The 19,951-nt window shown below is 46.5% G+C and overlaps 1 protein-coding gene across 3 annotated transcripts; it reads left to right on the top strand.

The window, feature by feature from the left end:
- The first annotated feature begins 813 nt into the window (after window positions 1-813).
- Window positions 814-19,522, top strand: si:ch211-176g13.8 (F-BAR and double SH3 domains protein 2). Of its 3 annotated transcripts, none has more exons than XM_027003539.2 (20): window positions 814-1,094; window positions 1,792-1,889; window positions 2,660-2,705; window positions 9,151-9,227; window positions 9,328-9,472; window positions 9,659-9,792; window positions 10,913-10,967; window positions 11,075-11,203; window positions 11,462-11,584; window positions 12,496-12,591; window positions 14,903-15,019; window positions 15,123-15,221; window positions 15,735-15,887; window positions 16,000-16,131; window positions 16,260-16,343; window positions 16,438-16,633; window positions 17,160-17,386; window positions 18,245-18,413; window positions 18,586-18,653; window positions 18,789-19,522. In XM_027003539.2, the coding sequence occupies exons 1-20, from the start codon at window positions 1,074-1,076 to the stop codon at window positions 18,870-18,872; spliced, it is 2,253 nt and encodes a 750-aa protein (XP_026859340.2). In that variant the 5' UTR covers window positions 814-1,073; the 3' UTR covers window positions 18,873-19,522. The 3 variants fall into 3 exon arrangements, with proteins under 3 accessions (XP_026859340.2, XP_035391441.1, XP_035391442.1); XM_035535548.1 differs by having other exon boundaries at window positions 18,212-18,413; XM_035535549.1 differs by having other exon boundaries at window positions 17,160-17,390; window positions 18,177-18,413.
- Window positions 19,523-19,951: the final 429 nt, after the last annotated feature.

The raw sequence follows: 19,951 nt of genomic DNA, 5'->3' as shown, positions 1-19,951 counted from the left end.
CGGCATTTGGCGCTCTTATCCAGAGCGACGTAAAAAAGTGCTTTGTCATTTCCTCATAGAACACATCCTAGCTAGTACAGCAGGTTCGAGTCCAAGATACCAATAAACTAGAACACCGGGATCAATGCTGATACCTAAAAAAGTGCAAAATACATATAAGCTCTATAACACAAGAAGTGTAATAAACAATACTCTACAGTAAGTACTAGAGTTTCAGTCAACATAGGAGCAGGATCAGTGGTCATTTTAATACTCCACAAACAGACAGGTTTTCAGTCTGCATTTGAAGACTGCAAGGGACTCAGGTGTCTGGACAGCAAGTGAGAGTTCATTCCACCATCTTGGAGTCAGGACAGAAAATGGTCTCCATGCTTGTCTTCCATGTTAAATGGTATGTTATAAAACTCAGCAGACTATACCAGCAAACTTGTACTTAGTCTAAAGTTTTAAGACTCTAAAAACTAAGTTAATGATTCATTACATTTACCTGACACTTTTATCCAAAGCGACTTATAATTATGACTGAATACAGCTTGAGCAATTGAGGGTTAAGGGTCTTGCTCAGGGACCCAACTTGGCAGTGGTGGGGCTTGAACCAGCAACCTTCCAATTACAAGTCAAGTACCTTAACCACTGAGCTACTGCCCTTAATGTTAAAAGGTCCTTTATACTATATTACTATTAATTATAGTATAAAAGTCCCTCCATCTCAAATAGACGGTTAAGCGGTTATTTTTGGAATGGCCACCGGGTGGCGATATTTTACAGCGTTCTCCAACAAAGCGTCCCGTGCGATTCCTCGACGTGTCGCCATCAAGTTGCCCCACGACCGGAAACCCCGCTCAATTTCCATTGCAAACTTGGCCCTCCGGCTGCAGTATTTTTTTTTCAGCAGCAGTGTGCAGTGGAAGTAAAGATTTGGGAGGTTGTTATGGTAGCTTTAAGCTTTTCTCCATACCCAAGTAGTTCCACCTCCCCAGCCTTGTTGCAGATCTCTGCGCCAGCTCACCGGGGCAGATGTGCAGGGCTTTGCGGCTGAATTTGCGCCGACTTTTCTCGGGACTGTTGTAAACATGCAGCCTCCGCCAAGGAAGGTAAGCTTCCCGAAAATAATAGTTTACGCTTCTGTGTACTCGGGGTTTGTTTTGTCTTACCGCTTTGAAATTTGGCGGAGAGTTCATGAAAAGTCGGATCCCTTACCCAAACAACACTAGTTCACTGGAAACAGTGGAACTGAATCTTTTTGGAAAGCTACGTGTTGCTTGTAACAGTTTCATTCTGCAGAATTATGACTGTTTACAGATAATTTGTAACGTAATAGATTAAAAGTATTGTTTCAGAAGTACAGTCCCCTTAGTGGTACAAAGGTGTGTGTGTGTGTGTGTGTGTGTGTGTGTGTGTGTGTGTGACAAATCGTCGATGTACTTATCGATTTGTCAAGGGTAAAGCTACAAATCACTTTCCAAACTTTTCCTCTGTAATTCCTTCACAGGCAAATATTTTACTAATGTAAAACACCAGTTCTTCATATATACATTTTATTGAACAATTTACATTGTAATTACAGACGTCTACCTGCATTAATTAATCAAGGAGGTATTTTTCAATGCCTATTTATTTTTCATTGCTATACAAACACCAGAGCTGGTGTGTATGACTTTAGGAGTGTTCTGTCTTATTGTGGCACTAGAATGAAAACTATCAATTTACAAGCAGGTACACTTTATGTAGTGACATTTGAACTAAATTTGAATTGCCCCATTAAGTGACTGTGCCTTATCTGTACTTCAGGTGAAAGTTAGTCAGGAGCTGAAGCATGCTCAGGCAGAGCAGTTAAACAGGCTGCACGTGAAACATCAGCTTGACTGTGACCTTCTGGAAGACCTGAGGTAAGACCAGCGCGTATGTCTGGAGAACGCACACACGACATACGATGAACCTGGCCATGCTCATAGCTCTATGGGCAAATATATTTTCGATCAGTATAGTCCCATTTGGTCGTCATTTTCACCGTTACTGTGTCAGTCCTGACAGGCCGTGGAGATCAGTTCATTGAACTGCCATTATTTCTCCCTGAATGTTTACATTAATACTGTAAATATTTTTACATGAATACTGTATATGTTATGTACATTTATTTGCATCAGATGTCTGGCAAAGGGCGTTTCTTAAGTATATATATATATATAATGTATTTTTAGTCAGATCTGTAGCATACACAAGTTCTAAAACACCTTTCAAAGTGGGAAAAACACCTTCGAATTGTACACACACACACTCAATCACATGCTCACATCCAGGATTGTAAAGCTTTCATGTAGGTTTCTAAGAGAGTTGCGGAGGAGTTGGTATTTCCTCCACAATGAGCAGTAATTGTAGAATACACAGAATAGACAGAGCACCACAGTGATGTGATGTGATCCTCTGGTTCATTGCTCTCCATGCAGGTCAGCTCATAATGATAATACATCTCAGCCAGTTACAGATCTGTGACATAACGGCACATCAGGGCCTGATTTTACCTTAAAAACAAAGCACTGCTGAAGTCAGCGTAAAATAGCCTGTGGTGCAGTGTTAGAAGGTGTGAAAATGTGGATGAATCTGGTTCTAATTAAGACCCCTGTGTGTGTGTGTGTGTGTGTGTGTGTCTTACCTGCAGGACATACAGTCAAAAGAAAGCTGTACTAGAGAAGGACTATGCACAGGTAAGCCTGTACCTCAGTCAGCAATGCTTTGCCTCTGAGAGACTTTAATATATTAGTTTCCATATCATTTGTAGCTTTTTTTCCCTTCTATGTACTCTGCATCTGCTGGTTGCATATAGTTATTTCTGAGAAATTAAATATCTTTGTCCATTTACCTGGAATAATCTGAAACTTTTAGACGTGGGAATTCCGTGTACCTGCTGCTGGCGTGACTGTGGCTGTCGTCGTCTGCCAGTTCCATAAAATGTTTTCCCCCATTGATGGGTAGCATTGCACTGGCTGATGGGAACCCAGATTCAAAGATGGCAGAGGTTGATGTAGTGCACGCAAGCCTGTTTTGTTTAAGAATACCAGAGCGATGTGTTTCAGTGTTTGCTCTGCCTCATAAAAGCCACATCTTTTTTTTTTTTTTTTTTCCCCATCTGTCCAGTTTGTTTTGGCCAGTCTGGCTGCCAGATGTACTCACAGATGAAATGGCTTTACTCTTTTCACAAAATAAAAAAAGGCTTAATGTGGTGATGTCAGACTGGCACAGGTTGGTATGAGTCTGGGTCAGAAGAGACAGTCAACGTTTGCTGTGGTTAGTGATGGCGTAGGTGAACAGAAAAAAGACCACAATAGTCATGTCTTTAGATTCACACTATATTGTCTTTCATTGTTATGCAGCTTATTTATGTTGCTACATTCTGACTGTGTTTCTGTTCACCACGGTTAGCCGGGAATAGCAGCCGTTGAGATGAGTTGAGTTTGAAGTTGGGTTGTCTTGCTGTTCTTCTGACGTCTGTGGACTGTAATCGTTGTAGCACGTATGTCTAGACTTTCTGAGACAGATGGTTTGTTGGACATGGCGGAAGTCTCTGCTGCCTGTTTACGTTAGCCTCGTGTGTGTGCCGTTCCACAAAGGAACGTTGGTTCAAACAGAGAAAAACACCCCGTTTTTTGACTCTGCTTACTTAGGCTGTGAAATATTTGGTCAGAATCTTTTTCATGATATTGGCTTTTGACATACTGATATTGCAGAAAGATGCGATATGCCCTCTATCAATTCATTGTTTTGCTCTCGCACGCTGTGAACGCGCAGACGTTCCAGATGAATGTTTCGTGAGTCCCATGGGGTTTTGCTGAGTCATGGCATTCACATGGTCCCCAAAAACAAAAACAACATGGCATTCACATGGTCTCGCCAAAAATACCGTAGACCAGCCTTTACCACATATGTTACATCAGTGGTCCCCCAATGTGGTTTTAATGCATCATATAGCACATCACAGTCATACTGTGGTGCAATGTAATTGGAATATAGTGTTTTAGTCTCCAATGTGCAGCTCTAATTCTCCCACTTATAACACTTGGTCACAGGAAGGCTTGGAATCCTGTTGTTTTAGCCTCATGACACATAGTGGAGAACCGTTAAGGCCCCGTCATCCTGCCTACAACGCTGAATGTGCAAAATGTCATGTTACAGGAATAACGGCGACAGGCCAAGGGAATAGAAAGGAAGGAAGGGACAACCTTGGTTTTGAAGCCCCTTTATGAAATCTGTTTAACATAAGAAAAAAAAATCCCACTGACTTTGACTGTCGTTTTAAACTACTTATTATGGCTCTTTGTGACGTGAGTGTCTTTGTCATGAAATGTTAATTATCACAGTATTGGCCGTTACAATAGTGACGTTCAGGTAGCGTGCCCTGGCAAATTCCAGAGTTGTTGGTTGTGTCAAGTCAGCATTCTGGTTTCATAAATCACGGAGTTCACATCGCCCAACACATGTAAATCATTTTGGGCCACATACAAAAAAGTGAAGCCAATCTTTAACCATGTCACATTTCACAGCAGTGTAGTATAGTAGTCTACTTCACTATACGCTCACAGTGTAGCAGCGGCTCCGGTCTTGGCATAAGGCCTTATGTGGTCCTTTGCTACCTTAGTAATTGGTGCACACGTAAAGCTGTGCGTGTAAATATGTACGTGTAAAGCTGTAAGTGTAAATCTGTAGGTGTAAAGCTGTGTGTGTAAATCTGTAGGTGTAAAGCTGTGTGTGTAAATCTGTACATGTAAAGCTGAAGGTTTAAATCTGTAGGGGTAAAGCTGTGCATATAAAGCTGTGCGTGTAATGCTGTACGTGTAAAGCAGGCGTAAAGCTGTACCGGTCCTGTTCCTCTTTCTTGAGTCCATTTTTTGTGTTTTAATGACTCAAAACAAGCCGACATTTTTTTCCGCACACGCTCTGTTCCGGCGCATTCGAGCGCGTATGTGATTTTTCATTTGATGGTAAAGTTGTGTGTTCTTCCTCTGTCTCAGGGCCACATGCCCTGCACCCTCCCCGAGCACAATGGTGAGATTGTAAGTCTTTACTATCTGTTTGTGGTGTGGATTCAGCCTTACAGATTTGAGACAGCCCTTAAGGAAAGAACTTCACTTTGTTGACTGTTTTTCTAAATGTAGCCCATATTTTGTTTTACCCTTTTCTGACTTGCCATTGATTTTCAATTTAATTTTCTCAATACCAACCCCCTCATCCGACCCCAAACCCATTGGAGGCCAAACCCTAAATTGGTCTCAGCCAACCTCGAATGCTAAGTTTGTGTCGGACCTGCCTTGCAGACTTGCAGAAGTTATCCACCACTTCAAAATTGGTAAAAATTTCAATTAAAAAAATTCCTACTCAGAAAGCTGAGCATAAATGACTATCTTAAGCAATCTATTTTATCTGGAATATGTAAGACCCTCTGAAAGGGGAAGAACAGCCTTGTATTAAGAGTTTTTTACCAGTTAAAATATGTTTTAGGTTAGCACCCAGTCTCACATATGTAATAATTATTATTTTATATCCTCTGTTCAGAAGGTAACTTGGCCTCTGCATAAAGCAAATCTCTTTCGAGAATGACCTTTTCACCTGGGACGGGTCGCGTCTGAATATTTAGTGTATGTTTAAATGTTTGTATATCGGTTGATGTTGTATTCATGAATAGTTGCATTAACAGTGTCGTGCATTTGCAGTTAGACTGTAGTCTACATGAAAAGCATTTGGCTAATACCTGCCGGTCAAATTCAAGCCACTAATGAAAAATGCAAATATAGGCTGACGACATGTACGGGGGACAGAGGTGTAGTGTAACCTAGTCAGTGTACACAAGGAACAGGAGAGTGGTACAGCCTGGCTAGACAGGGAACACAGTCAGTGAGCCAGCCAATGGCAGATGTGGAAGGACTGGAGGTAGAAGGGGTGATGAATGGCTGCTCTTTGGTAAAGCTTTAGATTAGGATTGGTAGGCATGCAGTGGTTGGTAAAGATTTAGATTAGGATTGGTAGGCATGCAGTGGTTGGTAAAGCTTTAGATTAGGATTGGTAGGCATGCAGTGGTTGGTAAAGTTTTAGATTAGGATTGGTAGGCATGCAGTGGTTGGTAAAGCTTTAGATTAGGATTGGTAGGCATGCAGTGGTTGGTAAAGATTTAGATTAGGATTGGTAGGCATGCAGTGGTTGGTAAAGATTTAGATTAGGATTGGTAGGCATGCAGTGGTTGGTAAAGATTTAGATTAGGATTGGTAGGCATGCAGTGGTTGGTAAAGATTTAGATTAGGATTGGTAGGCATGCAGTGGTTGGTAAAGATTTAGATTAGGATTGGTAGGCATGCAGTGGTTGGTAAAGTTTTAGATTAGGATTGGTAGGCATGCAGTGGTTGGTAAAGTTTTAGATTAGGATTGGTAGGCATGCAGTGGTTGGTAAAGATTTAGATTAGGATTGGTAGGCATGCAGTGGTTGGTAAAGATTTAGATTAGGATTGGTAGGCATGCAGTGGTTGGTAAAGCTTTAGATTAGGATTGGTAGGCATGCAGTGGTTGGTAAAGCTTTAGATTAGGATTGGTAGGCATGCAGTGGTTGGTAAAGCTTTAGATTAGGATTGGTAGGCATGCAGTGGTTGCACATGTTGAACAGCCAACATATCCAGCTTTGTCCTGAATAACACCTGTCTAGACTCTATCTGGGTCTGAAGCTAGGTCTACTTCTAGTCTGCCTCTGTGTCTGCCTATAGGTCTACCTCAAGACTGCCTCCAGGTCTACCTCTAGTCTGCCTCTGTGTCTGCCTTGTGTTTGTCTCTGCTTGTCCACATACTCTCAGTAAGACGTTCTCCTACATGTGCGTATAGGAGAGTCCTTGCGTGAGTCCTCACTAGGAAGCGGGGTTATTGAACAGAAAGCCGCCATTTAGCAGCAAGAACAAAAAAATGTTATTGTAACCGTAATGTCGTTGTGAATGAGCCGAGAAATGGCAGAGAAACTTCCATTACGTGTGCCTGGGCCTGGATAATGTAGGCAGCTAATGTCCCCCTGCTTTTTAGTATATATGACTTAGGATCAGACACTGGAGTCTGTAGGTAATTTGTTCAATAGTGCACTCACCACCTGTTTTATTGGAATTACCTACCTTGTGCCTACACTCACTGACCACTTCATTAGGTGCACAGTCTATAACCCACCTTACACCAGGCACAGTTGGTTAGCCACCCTCTTAAGATGCACCCTCCGCCCCACACATGCGTCACTGTTCAGTTTCTCACCACAGGGCTGCTGCTGATTGGACCATCTTTGGGTTGCCCACCCAAACGGTCACACTGTAGCGATGTGTTTGTGGGTGTTGAGCACAAGCACAGAGCTGTCGCTGAGGTTTTGTGCCATTGCTGGGTCAACTCTGTAACTCTGAGTGTATTTTGCATTTTAGTTTGCAAGCAGGAAGCCCACTCAGTTTTCAGATAAAATTAGAACAAGTGATTTCTCTCTGTTTCTCACACACACGCGCGCACACATGCCGTGTATTTGCTGTTCCAGACTTTTTTCTTCACTCCTGACCTTTACACAGGTACAGGTGCTGAACTGTTTTATTGTCTGTGTGTTTCATGGCTTCTCTCATTAGAACTGTGTTGATAAGATCCTGAGGCTCTGTTCTATCATGCCGAGTGATATGGTGTAATCGCACATAATATCATTACATTCTGTATTTCCCCTTTCAGAACTTTTATATTTAAATATTTATTAATTGACTAATTTATGCGTTACGAAAACAATGCAGTCCGACTGCACGGTTTGCTTGGGCTGTTTTGACCTTGGCTGCTGACCTGACGTGCTGAGTAATCAAACCCTCCGGGGGGGTTTATGATGCGTGGCACGTGTCCCGACAGGCTCCGCTTTTCCGATTCGGCGTCCAGGTGGTGCAGCGAGGCAGCTGGGCATGCACATCCATCAGAGAGCCCAGTGTTTCCGTGTCCGGATGAGGCTCCCTCCGGACGCAGCACCTGCACTGGGCCTGGCTGTCCTCAATGGCTCGGGAGGAGAGGAGCACCTCTCATCTCATCTCTCTCTCCTCCTGTGAGCTATTGAGAGGAGGCAGGCGTGGGGTGGGCTCTGTGTGTGTGTGTGTGTGTGTGTGTGTGTGTGTGTGTGTGTGTGTGTGTGTGTGTGTGTGTGTGTGTGTGTGTGTGTGTGTGTGTGTGTGTGTGTATGTGCTGGCACAGGCTCCTGGCTGGCCCCCACAATGCCGGCTTGTGGTCTCTGAGCCTGGCTTGGAACCTCGTGCCCCTTCAGGGTCTGGAAGTGGACGAGGGCTCCAGCTTCTTGGCCCCTGGGGGCCTGCAGGCTGAGCCCCAGGCTGAGCTCACCCCCACAGTGGCTGCCGATATCGATCGTGAGACAGGTAGAGGAGAGACAGGCAGCGGTGGAGATGCGGCTGGTCTGAGGACGACTGTCTCCACCAGGTCCACTGATAAGAGTGTTTAGCACAGGGGTGTTATGTAAACAGGAAGGCAGCTATTTCCCCTCCATACATGCTATGAAGATATGACTCCAGACAGTAGGAGAACACGCTTCTGTAAATATGTATGACGGATGCCGTAATTGCAGTTATCAGAAACTATCATCTTATATCTCCAAAGTCATCCCCTCCAAAAATTCTGTATGATGCTGTATTTACAAATACAAAACCACCGTATTTTTATTGCCAATGTGCAAACGTTTTGAAATTGCTGGGTTGGTTGTGAACGTCTTTACAAACCACTGAACGTGATGCTCGTTTCTGCTGTGGACGCTGGCGCGCAGAGCCTTTATACACGCATACACACACTCGAGGTCCTCTGTGACTTCTGCCTTGGCTGGATCTTCGCACAGTTCGCCGACCACAAAGAGTAAATCTTAAACATTTCTGCTGCGGATGTGTTATCGTTTCCTTTCTGCTGTTCACCCTGCTTCGCCACTCTTGCCCCAGAACGTTTACCGTCGTCCGGGGTACGGGAGGCGGGCGAGAGAGCCGCCCTTTAGCACAGGCGTCCTTGTACGCTTGCGCGCAAATACGGTTTTGGTTTCGCATCAAATCCTCCTTTATTTTTTTAAATCTTGAATTATGAATTAGTGAACCAAGGAAGGTTTAAGCTGTGACTTGTGTTTCACAGGCGCTCCAGAAACTGGCCTCCCAGTACTTAAAGAGGGAGTGGCCTGGAATTCAGTCAGAAGAGCAGAAAGAATACAGGTAACAACACAGCCCACCAGAGTCTGGCAGGTATTGGGCTTCTTATCACCAACAGATCACTGGAAGCTGTGTGTGTGTGTGTGTTCGTGTGTGTGTTCAGGAACGTTTGCACAGTATGGAGGGCGTACCTGGAGGGCGTTGTGAAAGTGACGCAGTCGCGAATCAGTGGCTCTGACAGCTACAAAAGCCAGGTGTCTGAGCCAATCAAAACGTTCCGCACCCATAAAGAGCAGCAGCTGAAGAAGGTACGCACGCCCGTTGACGGACGTGACCAGAAGCCCGTTGTCCTTCTGTTGTCGTTCACCTTTATCCGTCAGGATGGTATCACTCACAGGGTCGTAAAGGATTTCGAAATGTTCCGCCGTACCTCCGGCTCTGCGTCCTTTTAATCTGCCTGTGTGTCCTTAACGGTGCTTCCCGCCTTCTTGTAGTGTATTGAACAGCTGACACGTATCCAGGCAGAGCTGCAAGACACAGTCAAGGACCTGACCAAGTCCAGGAAACAGTACCAGGAGACAGAGCAGATGGCCCAGGCTGTAAGGGAGAAAGCAGACATGGAGGCCAAGTATGTTTGCCACACCCACTCATTCTACCCTGATATGAGCTCAGCCCTGTTGCCTTCCAAGGGCAGGTGAACGACCTCTGACCCCAGCATACCATCTCGCTCCTAACAAGCTAGTGAAAACTGTCAATAACGACGGTGCAAATGTTCATTTTCCAGAGGTTCCCCATAAAACAGTGGATAGTAAGCATGTGCCTGTGTGTACAATGACCTTTGACTCCTGTATCATTTCTGCAGTGGTACTTTGCTGTCGTCTACTGATACCAGTTGAAGTGGGGAAGTGAATACAAAGCAATCAATCTTGCACACCACATTGCAGCATGAAAACAGTCCAGCAAACATGAAATTACAATACCTACTGCTGTAAGCAGCCTGACAACGGGTTCTGCCACTTTGGAACGGTGGAGGTCACATGACAACCTTACGTCAGTGTTTTCTAAGAGCGATATTTTCTCTTATCCGCACTACAACACCAAAGCTGTGTTTTCAGAATTACTCACTTTGGAGTGGAAAATGCTGTTTTGGTATGGATGAACGCACAGAACACGAAAATGGATGCAATTTCCAATTTACCATGTTGCTGTCAAGAACACAAACACCTTCACAATTTAAGTGATTCTGATTGGATATTTTCTTTGCTCATTACGAAACGGGCATGATGTGAGTGTCAATTTCTATTCTACAGGATTTCACGGATGTTCAGAAATTCCTAATTCAGTTGTTCCCAGAACTGTTCCACTTCTCTGCTGTTGAACTCCAGCATGGGAAGGCCTCCCTTAAGCCTTAGACATGGATCATATTTTAGCCTGCCCGCAGTTAGACGACTTTAAAACCAGAGTGCAGAATTTGTCAAACAAGTGACACTCTTCCCCACGGGCCTAATACATGTCATTTGAGAAAAGGCTGTGAGGGGACTATAGGGCACTGTTATTGTTCTGTCAAAAATGGAGGAAGTCATGCCTGAAGAGGAAAGTGTGGGATTGGCGTGGTGGGGGGAGGAGCACCGTGTTCTTACATTCTACAGTCATAATAAAATAAAGAGGTTTGCCATGGTTTGCCAGAGCACTGTGTGTCTTCAGTTTAACGCTCTTTGTGTTACTTCTAAAACTCCATTTGTCCCAAGGTCAAAACTCAGTCTGTTTCAGTCCCGCTCCAGCTTGAAAAGAGCAAGTGTAAAGGTGAGTGCAGGAATGACGATAAAACCCACTCGCACGTTCACACTTCCGATGTGTTTTCGGTTCAGTTGAGCACGAATGGCGACATGACCGTGTGTGACCCTTTCCAGCTGAAGGCCAAGCGGAACGAGTGCAACTCCAAAGCCACGCACGCCAGGAACGAGTACCTCCTCACCCTGGCGGCCGCCAACGCCCACCAGGGCCGTTACTACGACAACGACCTGCTCTGCTGCATTAAGGTGACCCCTGGCTCCTCCTCTCTCCCACACTGACCAGGTAGGGTCACACTGAGCCCAGAAAGCGGCATGGCCGGCGCGCAGAGCGCCGGCATGCACGAACACTGCAGGAACAGCGGCAGGCGATGCGAGAGGGAGGTACACGCACGGCAACGGTGTTGTATCTTTAGATTTGGAGATGGAACAGAAAGTGATTGGTCTAGGGGTAGGGGGGCCAGTGCTGACTCAGTTGTTGTCCCTGGCTGCCGATTCCCTCCCCAGGTCCTGGATGGCAGTGTGTACGATCACATGAAGGGATATCTGGTGTCACTGTGTCAAGCGGAGCTGGAGGCGGCACATACCGTACAGGACACCTTCAACTTCTTGCTGGAGAAGTCCACCGGAGTGAGTGGAAGACGCATGCACGCACACCCACCACACACGTGCGTGCGTGCGTGCACGCGTACCGCACGGGCCTTGTAAAATCACACCGACGAGCTTTTACGGTGCAGTGGCCTCACAGGTGCTGCTGCGAATTTGATCTGGAAATAAAGAGCAGTCAGATCGAGTCCCGGTGAACACGCTCGCCCAACCGGGCCAACAGATGGTTACATTATCTTGTACAGAAACTGAAGCAAGGCTGTGGAGTGTTGGGTTTGGTGATGGGTACTTCACGTTGGAGAGGCTGGAACTATGTTACACCACGATTAGGCCTACAGCTACCACTGAAGCAGGAGTCGATGACCTTTGTCATTTTAAACCACTTCTAATCACGTAGAGGGTCACAAGGCCCTGCTGAACCTTCATACCTACGGCTTTCATAACTGGTAGATGAAAAGTCTGTGTTTACACTGAAAATCACAGCAGCGGTTCAGGTATGATACTGCAAATATGACTGCATGTAACTACCAGGTTTAAAATGTTATTTCATGCTCACTAAGAAGCCAAACTGTTATTTGACTATTTATGCTGAAGTGGGATACTTGATGTTACTGTGGGTTATCTGACTGGGAGCCAGTCTTGCATCTTTGTAACATGACGACTTATCGAGTTTGTTTCCATTCGCCTCAGTGTAACTGTATCCTAGATCTAGTGTGTCTAGTGTTCACACAGGCTCAGATTTCAAAACACACATACACACACACATTCTTTTACACACAAAGCCTAGGTGGGCCTGATCAGAGATGATCCACAGTATTTATTGCTGTGCCGGTTTTGTGGAGTTATAAGATGAAGACCCCAGTGATGAATATTCCAAAATATTACAAAGACAGCATCGGGTTTTATGTGTGTGTGTGTGTGTGTGTGTCGTCTAGGTGATGCAGGACTTTCACCAGGAGCTTTTTATTCAAGAGAATCCTGTGTTTCAGCAAGCACAGCTGTTCCAGTTCCAGCCCTGTGACAATGACCCAGTGAGTCCCTCTCCTTCAACCCCTAGTAAAGACGGCTCGCACCTCACAGAGGGCGTGAGCGGAGCACACGGACCATCCCCCGATCTCAGTGACGTAGGTAGACTGGGACTAAAGGCTGACCGTTGACTCAGACCGAGTCTCCACTGACCGTGTCTCTGCCTTTGTGGAAAAAACAAGGTGAGGTTGAAACGAGATGGTGTTGAGTTTCCTGGGGGGAGTAGGGGTTGGTGTCAGTCTTATCACACACACATAACAGCCCAACAGACAGAGCTGGAATAATGGTCTTGACTATCGCTTTAAATTATTCTGAAAAGTCAGAATTCCCTTATACCTAAGAAAAAGGTCTTATTCCTTCCAATGTGATCCTTCCGAGTGGCCGGTGGGTTGGTAGTCTGATGGGATAATCTTGATTCGTAATCCCAGTTGATTGTCCGATGGCAGTGAGGGTTGATGGTGAGGGCATAACCCTGGCTCTCTCAGCAGTCTCCCCCACCTCTGCGCTCCTTCACTGAGGCCCAGTCCTCCACGCGGTCCCCGGGACCGCCGTACACTGGACAACTTGTTTGAGCCGTCAAGCCCCTTTTTGTTTTTGTTGGGCTTTTTTTTTTTTTTTTTTTTTTTTTCCACCCCATTCTTTCCGTCTTGGAATCGAACAAGCAGCACCCTGTTCCCAACCAAAACATCGGCGACGCAACGCAGAGACGGAAGAGTCCGGAAAAGTGCGGCTCTGAGCGGAGAGGGGCGAGGCGGCAGGGAAGGAGGCCGGCCGCTGAAAGGACGGCTTTGTGAGGGGGGGCGGCGGATGGAGTGGGCACTCACTAGCCCTGCCCACCCCACCCCCGTCACTCTGCCTACATAACAGCTGAGGCTGTGACTAAGCAGCACCTCCCCATCAACTCCTCGGCTCTTTCAGATTATGCATGCCAGCCGCACCTTGGCCGGAGCCGATCCCGCCGCCTCTAAACGATCCGTGGCGTAGCGTTCTGACAGCGGAGCTGTAGCTGTCTGAAAGAAAAGGCCGGGATTTGTTCAAGACGTATTGTGACCTTATAAGTCATTTATTTGTTTCGCAAATGCAGTGAGTTTTGTCAAATCGGTTGCTTCAAGAACCGTGGTCAAAGAATAGCAAACATATGGGGGTGGGGTGCTGGAAAAAAAATCTCTCTGACTGGTTGTCTGTTTTACCTTTTTAAAAATACTTAGTTTTAAAAATGACACTTTTATCTTTAAATATGACATACTTAATTACTTAATTATCATTCAAACCGTGAAGCATGTTGCCTTTTATGCATGGTCCGTCTTACACTGATTGCAAGACTTGCAAACATTTCCTGAAAAAAAAACAACAAAAAAAAACAGCTGCTACATTAAATTTCTAGTCCACAGGGCCGAGTCTGTTCTGAACCACACCCCCCCCAAAAATAAACCCACGCATGTCAATGGTTCCTTTCTCCGTCACGTTGCCTCACTAAAGTCCATCCGGTCGGTCAATATTTAGACGTCTGTCCACAAGGATGCTCCAATGCGCGTCCACTTCTCCACATTCTCAACCGCATTCGTCTTATTTCTAGATCCATCTTTAATTTGGCCGTGGGCTTTGACTTGTCTAAGTGAATATTAAGAGTTAAAAACTGAACTCTGAAGACGGTTTTATTCTGAGGTAATGGTCAGCCCATTATCACCTCACATCTCCTGTGTAGCTTGTGCCTCTACTGTTTTCAATGAGGGACACACCTTCACAGGACAACAGGACACTGTTTTATTGACCTGGTTTAAAGGGACATTGTACCCAGAGTTGGAACAGAAACTACGGATACCATGATCTCATTTCCCTCGTTCTGCTGTAACAGAACTGTTTTACGGCAGTGTGAGCTCAGTGTTTAAGGTGCTTGACTAGTAAACAGAAGGTTGTCAGTTCAAGCCATGTTGCCACTGTTGGGCCCCTGAACAAGACCCTTAACCCTCAATTACTCAAGTTGTACTCAGCCATAATTGTAAGTTGCTTTGGATAAAAGTGTCAGATAAATGCTGTAAAATGACCTGAAATATAACTCACTGACATTTAATTACATTGAAAAAGCTCTGGTGGAAAAGTGCTTGTCTACGTCTTCTCAATGTATCTGTGATTACCAGCAATTTTGATGTAATGTTTTAGCAGTGTAAAAGTGTTTGAAACAATTTTAATCTATTGTAACTATTTTAATTTTAATAACACGAATGGACGAATCTTAACTCGTGCCGGGGAAACCACGGCTGAGACATTATTGGGATAAATGACCTTGAGTCCAACGGTGTTCTTCTCCTTTGGTAGGTGTCCCAGCTTCAGAAGGAGACCGGCACGGCGGAGGAGCACAGTCTGAACAAGGAGGCGAGGAGGTGGGCCACGCGCGTGGCCAGAGAGCACAAGAACATCATGCACCACCAGCGGGTAAGGGACGCCACCGCATCTGGCAGGAGAGCGTACGAGGAGGAGGAGGAGGAACCTGGGAGCAGGGAGGTGTTAACCATGTCGCGCACCTATGCACTCGTAGACACTGTCGGAGTGTGAGGGGTCGCTGCAGCAGGAGCAGAACTCTGGTGAGCTGGATCTGAAGGTGGAGGAGTCCAGAGAGAGCATCCGGAAGGCTGAGGTAAAGCGTGTGTGTTCAGCCGGGCTCGGGCGTGAGTTTGCGTTTGGTCACCGCTTGGTGGTGCTCTCGCGTTAATCAAAACCCTGTGGCAGTAGGCGTCAGGTGCCCCCTTCTGGCCAGTGATACAGATTTCCATGTTTTTCATTCTATTTTGTTTATTAATAAACAGACTGGCTTACAGTGATTCTCAGTTTTAGCGCTAGGAATGCGCTACACACTGCGCAGACTTCCCTACATTTACACGTATAAACGTGTATAAACACAGCGTATAAACTCATGTGAACAATGTGATGTGAACATTAGAAAACAAATGCAGCAAATGGCAAGAACTCTACATACACTGAGAATCGCTGCAATGAACCTGGATCAGCATAAATCCTGAATTGATCAGACAAGACCTTGACGGCCTAGCATGGGACGTGTTTGAGAAGTGTAGAGGGAAAGGGTTTTGCTGTTCGGCTGTTCATGCTGAGCGGCGCGTCTGACCGCATCTGTGTGCAACTCTCACCGCAGACGGTGAAGCTGAAGGCGGAGGCCCGTCTCAACCTGCTCCGGGATGTCGGCGTTGCCGTGGACACCTGGCTGAAGAGCGCAATGAACCAGGTGATGGAGGAGCTGGAGAACGAGAGGTGGGCCACGCTGACCCCCCACGATGCCTCGCTCTGCGTATGTCGCAAACGTCCCACACACAGACACACACACACACACACACACTGCCTCTTTTCAGACTCCGGGATGCGGTCACTGGCGGTGTTTCTGAACATGCGTTGACTTCTAGAGCACAGCGGATTTGGACAGGGAGGATGACGAGGAGACAGAGGATGCAGAAACACAAGATGACAGCAGTTCCAGCCCCTGTAGCACGCTGAGGAACTACCCCCTCACCTGCAAAGTGCTCTACTCATACCAGGTCCTTAACATCTACACAGTCGGAACGCAGAAAACCTCACGGCACAATTCTTTCCCATACGTATGCCTGTCTCTCCGTAGCGTACACGTTTCATGCGTTGCGTACACATCTGCTTCTGTGTTTAACAGGCGTCACAGCCAGATGAGCTAAGCATCGAGGAACAGGAAGTGCTGGAGGTTATAGACGATGGCGATATGGAGGACTGGGTTAAGGTAGGATGCGTCACCGTTTGTCACGTCAGCGTGGCCCCGGCATGCCACCGGGCTCCGTGGCGGCGCTGAGCTCCGTGTTGGCGTCCATCTCCAGGCCAGGAACGGAGCGGGTCAGGTGGGCTACGTTCCGGAGAAGTACCTGCAGCTGCCGTCCTCCAACAGCCTGCTGAGCATGTTGCAGTCGCTGGCAGCCCTGGACGCGCGCTCGCGCTCCTCCAGCAACTCTGCGGAGCAGGAGCCAGAGCCGGCCTCCGAGCACGCACGGACCCGCCCCAGCGGAGATGACGGAGGTGAGCGGCCGCCGGCGCCTCACACGCGCAGCAAACGGAGCGTGAGGGAACATCAGAGAGGCAAAATTGGAATCCAACGCAAACCGCGCACTCGTTCATGTCATCTCAGATCCTCAGATGACCTTACAGGAAAGCGGATCATTCAAAACGACCGATATATCAGATATAGCACGTCATATCCGTTCACCATCGGACAGCTCATATATTGTAGATGGTACATCGAAATCTCAAAGGAAGCCAGGGCTCCGAGACCTTCCACACAACCCACACCTTGTAGAAGGACGTGCAAGCCGAACTCACCCTACATAAAGTAAACAGATTAAAAGACACTAAGATGGATTCTACGTGTTCTGACATTCAAAGAAGTTTATTAAAAAGTCTTCTTCCTCCTGCTGATTACAAGTGGTAATGCAGGATCTTAAAAACATTTCTCTCGCTGCCCACTTTTTGCGTTTAACGTAATTAATCCTGTTCATTGCGATTGAACTCGACACGGCACTAAGCGTCCTTTCTGACCCATGCGCAGTGAGCTTTGCGAAGGCGCTGTACGACTACGAAGCCCAGACGGAGGATGAGCTCTCCTTCCCGGAGGGTGCCATCATCCGCATACTGAACAAAGACAACCAGGAGGACGACGGTTTCTGGGAGGGCGAGCTCAACGGCAGCATGGGGGTCTTCCCTGCCGTGCTGGTGGAAGACCTGGCGGCAGCCAACGGCGACGAGACTCCCCCGCACAGAGGCACGGAAACCCAGGTCCGTGCAGAGCCCTACACAGTATGACCGTTCGCGGAGTGTACGGCGTGCTGGCTTGGATCACGTTTTGTTAGCATTAAAGAGGTTTGCCGTGAAATGCACAACCTGACGCCTTCATTCCATTTCATGGCTCGACGTTTTCGTGACTCGCAGGTCCTACAGGTTCACAGCGGTTGCCTAAGTGGTGAAGGCTTTCTGCTGAGGACCTCTGCAGGGGTTTACTTTTGTGGCAAGCACACTGTAATTTTTAAAATTCTTTTGTCGCCAGCACCAAAGGTAGTTTAGCAGTAGCAATTAGACGAGGGGAAGAGAAAAACCCAGCAGATCGTGAAGCGCCACGGTATCGAGTAACGAAAGTAGCCATGAGGTTAAGGAACACAGTTGGTCAAATCTAGACCAAGATCCAAGTTGCAGGCACAAAGGTGTGTAAGACTAACTTAAAAAGACACAGATGTGTTTAAGGCTACGTTCAAACACACCTGCTTGACCTCAGTGTGCTTACCTCAAGATGCAACTGAAAATGACAGCACTACACATGTGGTAGTCCAGGGAAAATGGCCAAAGTGTGTGCAGATGTTTATACGTCACAGATTTCTGGCAATCATCAATTACAAAGGCTTTATAAACAAGTTCTAAATATTTTTATTTAAGCGTACGTACGAGAAGAAAAACTATTTTTTTTAAAAAAAGGTTTTTTTTAAATCTCATGAGCTGACGTACGGAGCCAAAGTAACACAAACCTTTGCAGTCTCAAATGGCTACTCTGTAGTTATGGGACTAGCAGCCCCAGACTTAACGCCGTATGTCCGATGTGCGTGTTCTCAGGGCTGCTCGCCCCGCCCTCTTTCTATGACCCAGTTGCAGGCGTCAGCCTGTAGCAGCCCCGCCTCCAGCGCAGCCCCGCCTCCGCTGCCGACGCCCACGCTGCCCTCCGGCCCGGCTGGCGCCTCGGCCTCCCCTCTCCCGAGCCCGCACTCCCTAAATGGCTTCCACAGGCCAGCCCCAGGACCACCGAAAACCGGCCACGGTAAGACCCGCATGCCCCAACAATTCTGTTTGTCAGTAGGTGTATTTAAAGGAACTTCTTTAGTAAACTATCTGCAGCACATGGATTAGCATAACGCATTGTACAAGTGCATTGGTATAAGTGGAGAAACATCTGCTCCTTGGCGTTGTGATCATTCTCTTCTTGCCCACAGGTCATTCCCTCAACTCCACCCCACCACCCAGGTACCCTGCAGATGGAGGACCGGGAACACTCAGGCCTGTAAGAACCTCAGAACAGGCCCGTGCTCTTAAAACCGCACGGAAACCTCTGAACCCCTTTCTGTACTGTTGCATGTAGCCTCATGATTGTGTGATTTTAAAAAAATAGTTTTTTAAAAAACTTTTGCATCCACAGGTGCGCGCTGCGCCTCCCCCTCCCAAACAACAGGCTCAGGGCCAAGTGCAAAAAAGGGAAGCAGTGGAGATCACGCTGGTGTGAGGGGCGCCGCCCTGGTGGTCCTGGCCCGTTTCGACTGAACCGCCCTCCAGGGCGGTCCCCGGGCCCACTTTGAAGGGAGGGAAGGATTGTATTATGCCAGAACCAGAATTGTGGCAGCAAAGTGAAAGGTTGGATGCATCTGGAATGCATTTTGGAGTAAGCAGAGCTTAAACTAGAGGTCTACACACACAACCTCCCGCCCCATGTGACACATTCTGTGCTTTAGTGTTTTTCCCTGTCTGGGAGGTCATGCCATCTGTTTTGACTTCACCGCTGAAGTCATCACTAAACACTTAAGCTAGTGAGTGTGAAACATTCGGGGGAATCAACAAAAAAAATCAGATCAGCAATCAGCGGGAAAACCCCGTGTGTGTAGTGTTCTAGGGGGGTTATGGGTGCATTTAAACAAACATGAATGGAATCAACAGCAGTGGTTGAGCTGGCGTTCAACTTTGTTGTTCACTTCCTGTGGAGTGGTCTGGCTGAGGTGGTCTGGCTTTCACAGCCAAGAACATGATTGGAAGAAAACGGACTTCCTAAAGGGAAAACGGACTTCTTAAAGGGAAAAGTGGCAATTATTATTTAGTCCATTTTAGATAGTTATGAATTTGTAGTATGTTTAAGCTCAATACAAAAAAAAAAAAAAAATTCTGAACACTGATTTGAAATGTTTGTTTCAAAACTAATACAAAGTGAAAATCTTAAACCTAATATTACGTTTTCTGTGGTCAGTCAGTATTTTCAGAATCGTTGATAGTGTCACTTTACGACTGTCACACGATGACTGAGATGGCTAAGAGAACTGTTTGGCATTTCATGAAAAGTGACTTGACTTGATCCAGATTTGGAGCTTTCAAACCAGAGTGTCACTCGACATATTTCCTTGACAGGTGAAAAAGCACTTTAGTGTTGATAGTTCTAGGGCGTCACAGTATTATTGCTTGTGGAGTCTCACTACTCCTGACCAGATCGACCGACCTGGCTGCTCATCCATGTTTATGGTCCCAGCAGGTGTGGTTTTGGTTTAATGTAATTTATTTCAACGATTTTAGTTATGATGTCAGCTGATATGTCTGTCT

The sequence above is a fragment of the Electrophorus electricus genome, chromosome 17 (assembly GCF_013358815.1).
Source record: "Electrophorus electricus isolate fEleEle1 chromosome 17, fEleEle1.pri, whole genome shotgun sequence".
Taxonomy (NCBI): domain Eukaryota; kingdom Metazoa; phylum Chordata; class Actinopteri; order Gymnotiformes; family Gymnotidae; genus Electrophorus; species Electrophorus electricus.
Note: the sequence above shows the minus strand (reverse complement) of the source record. Positions and strands in the feature narration are given on the sequence as shown.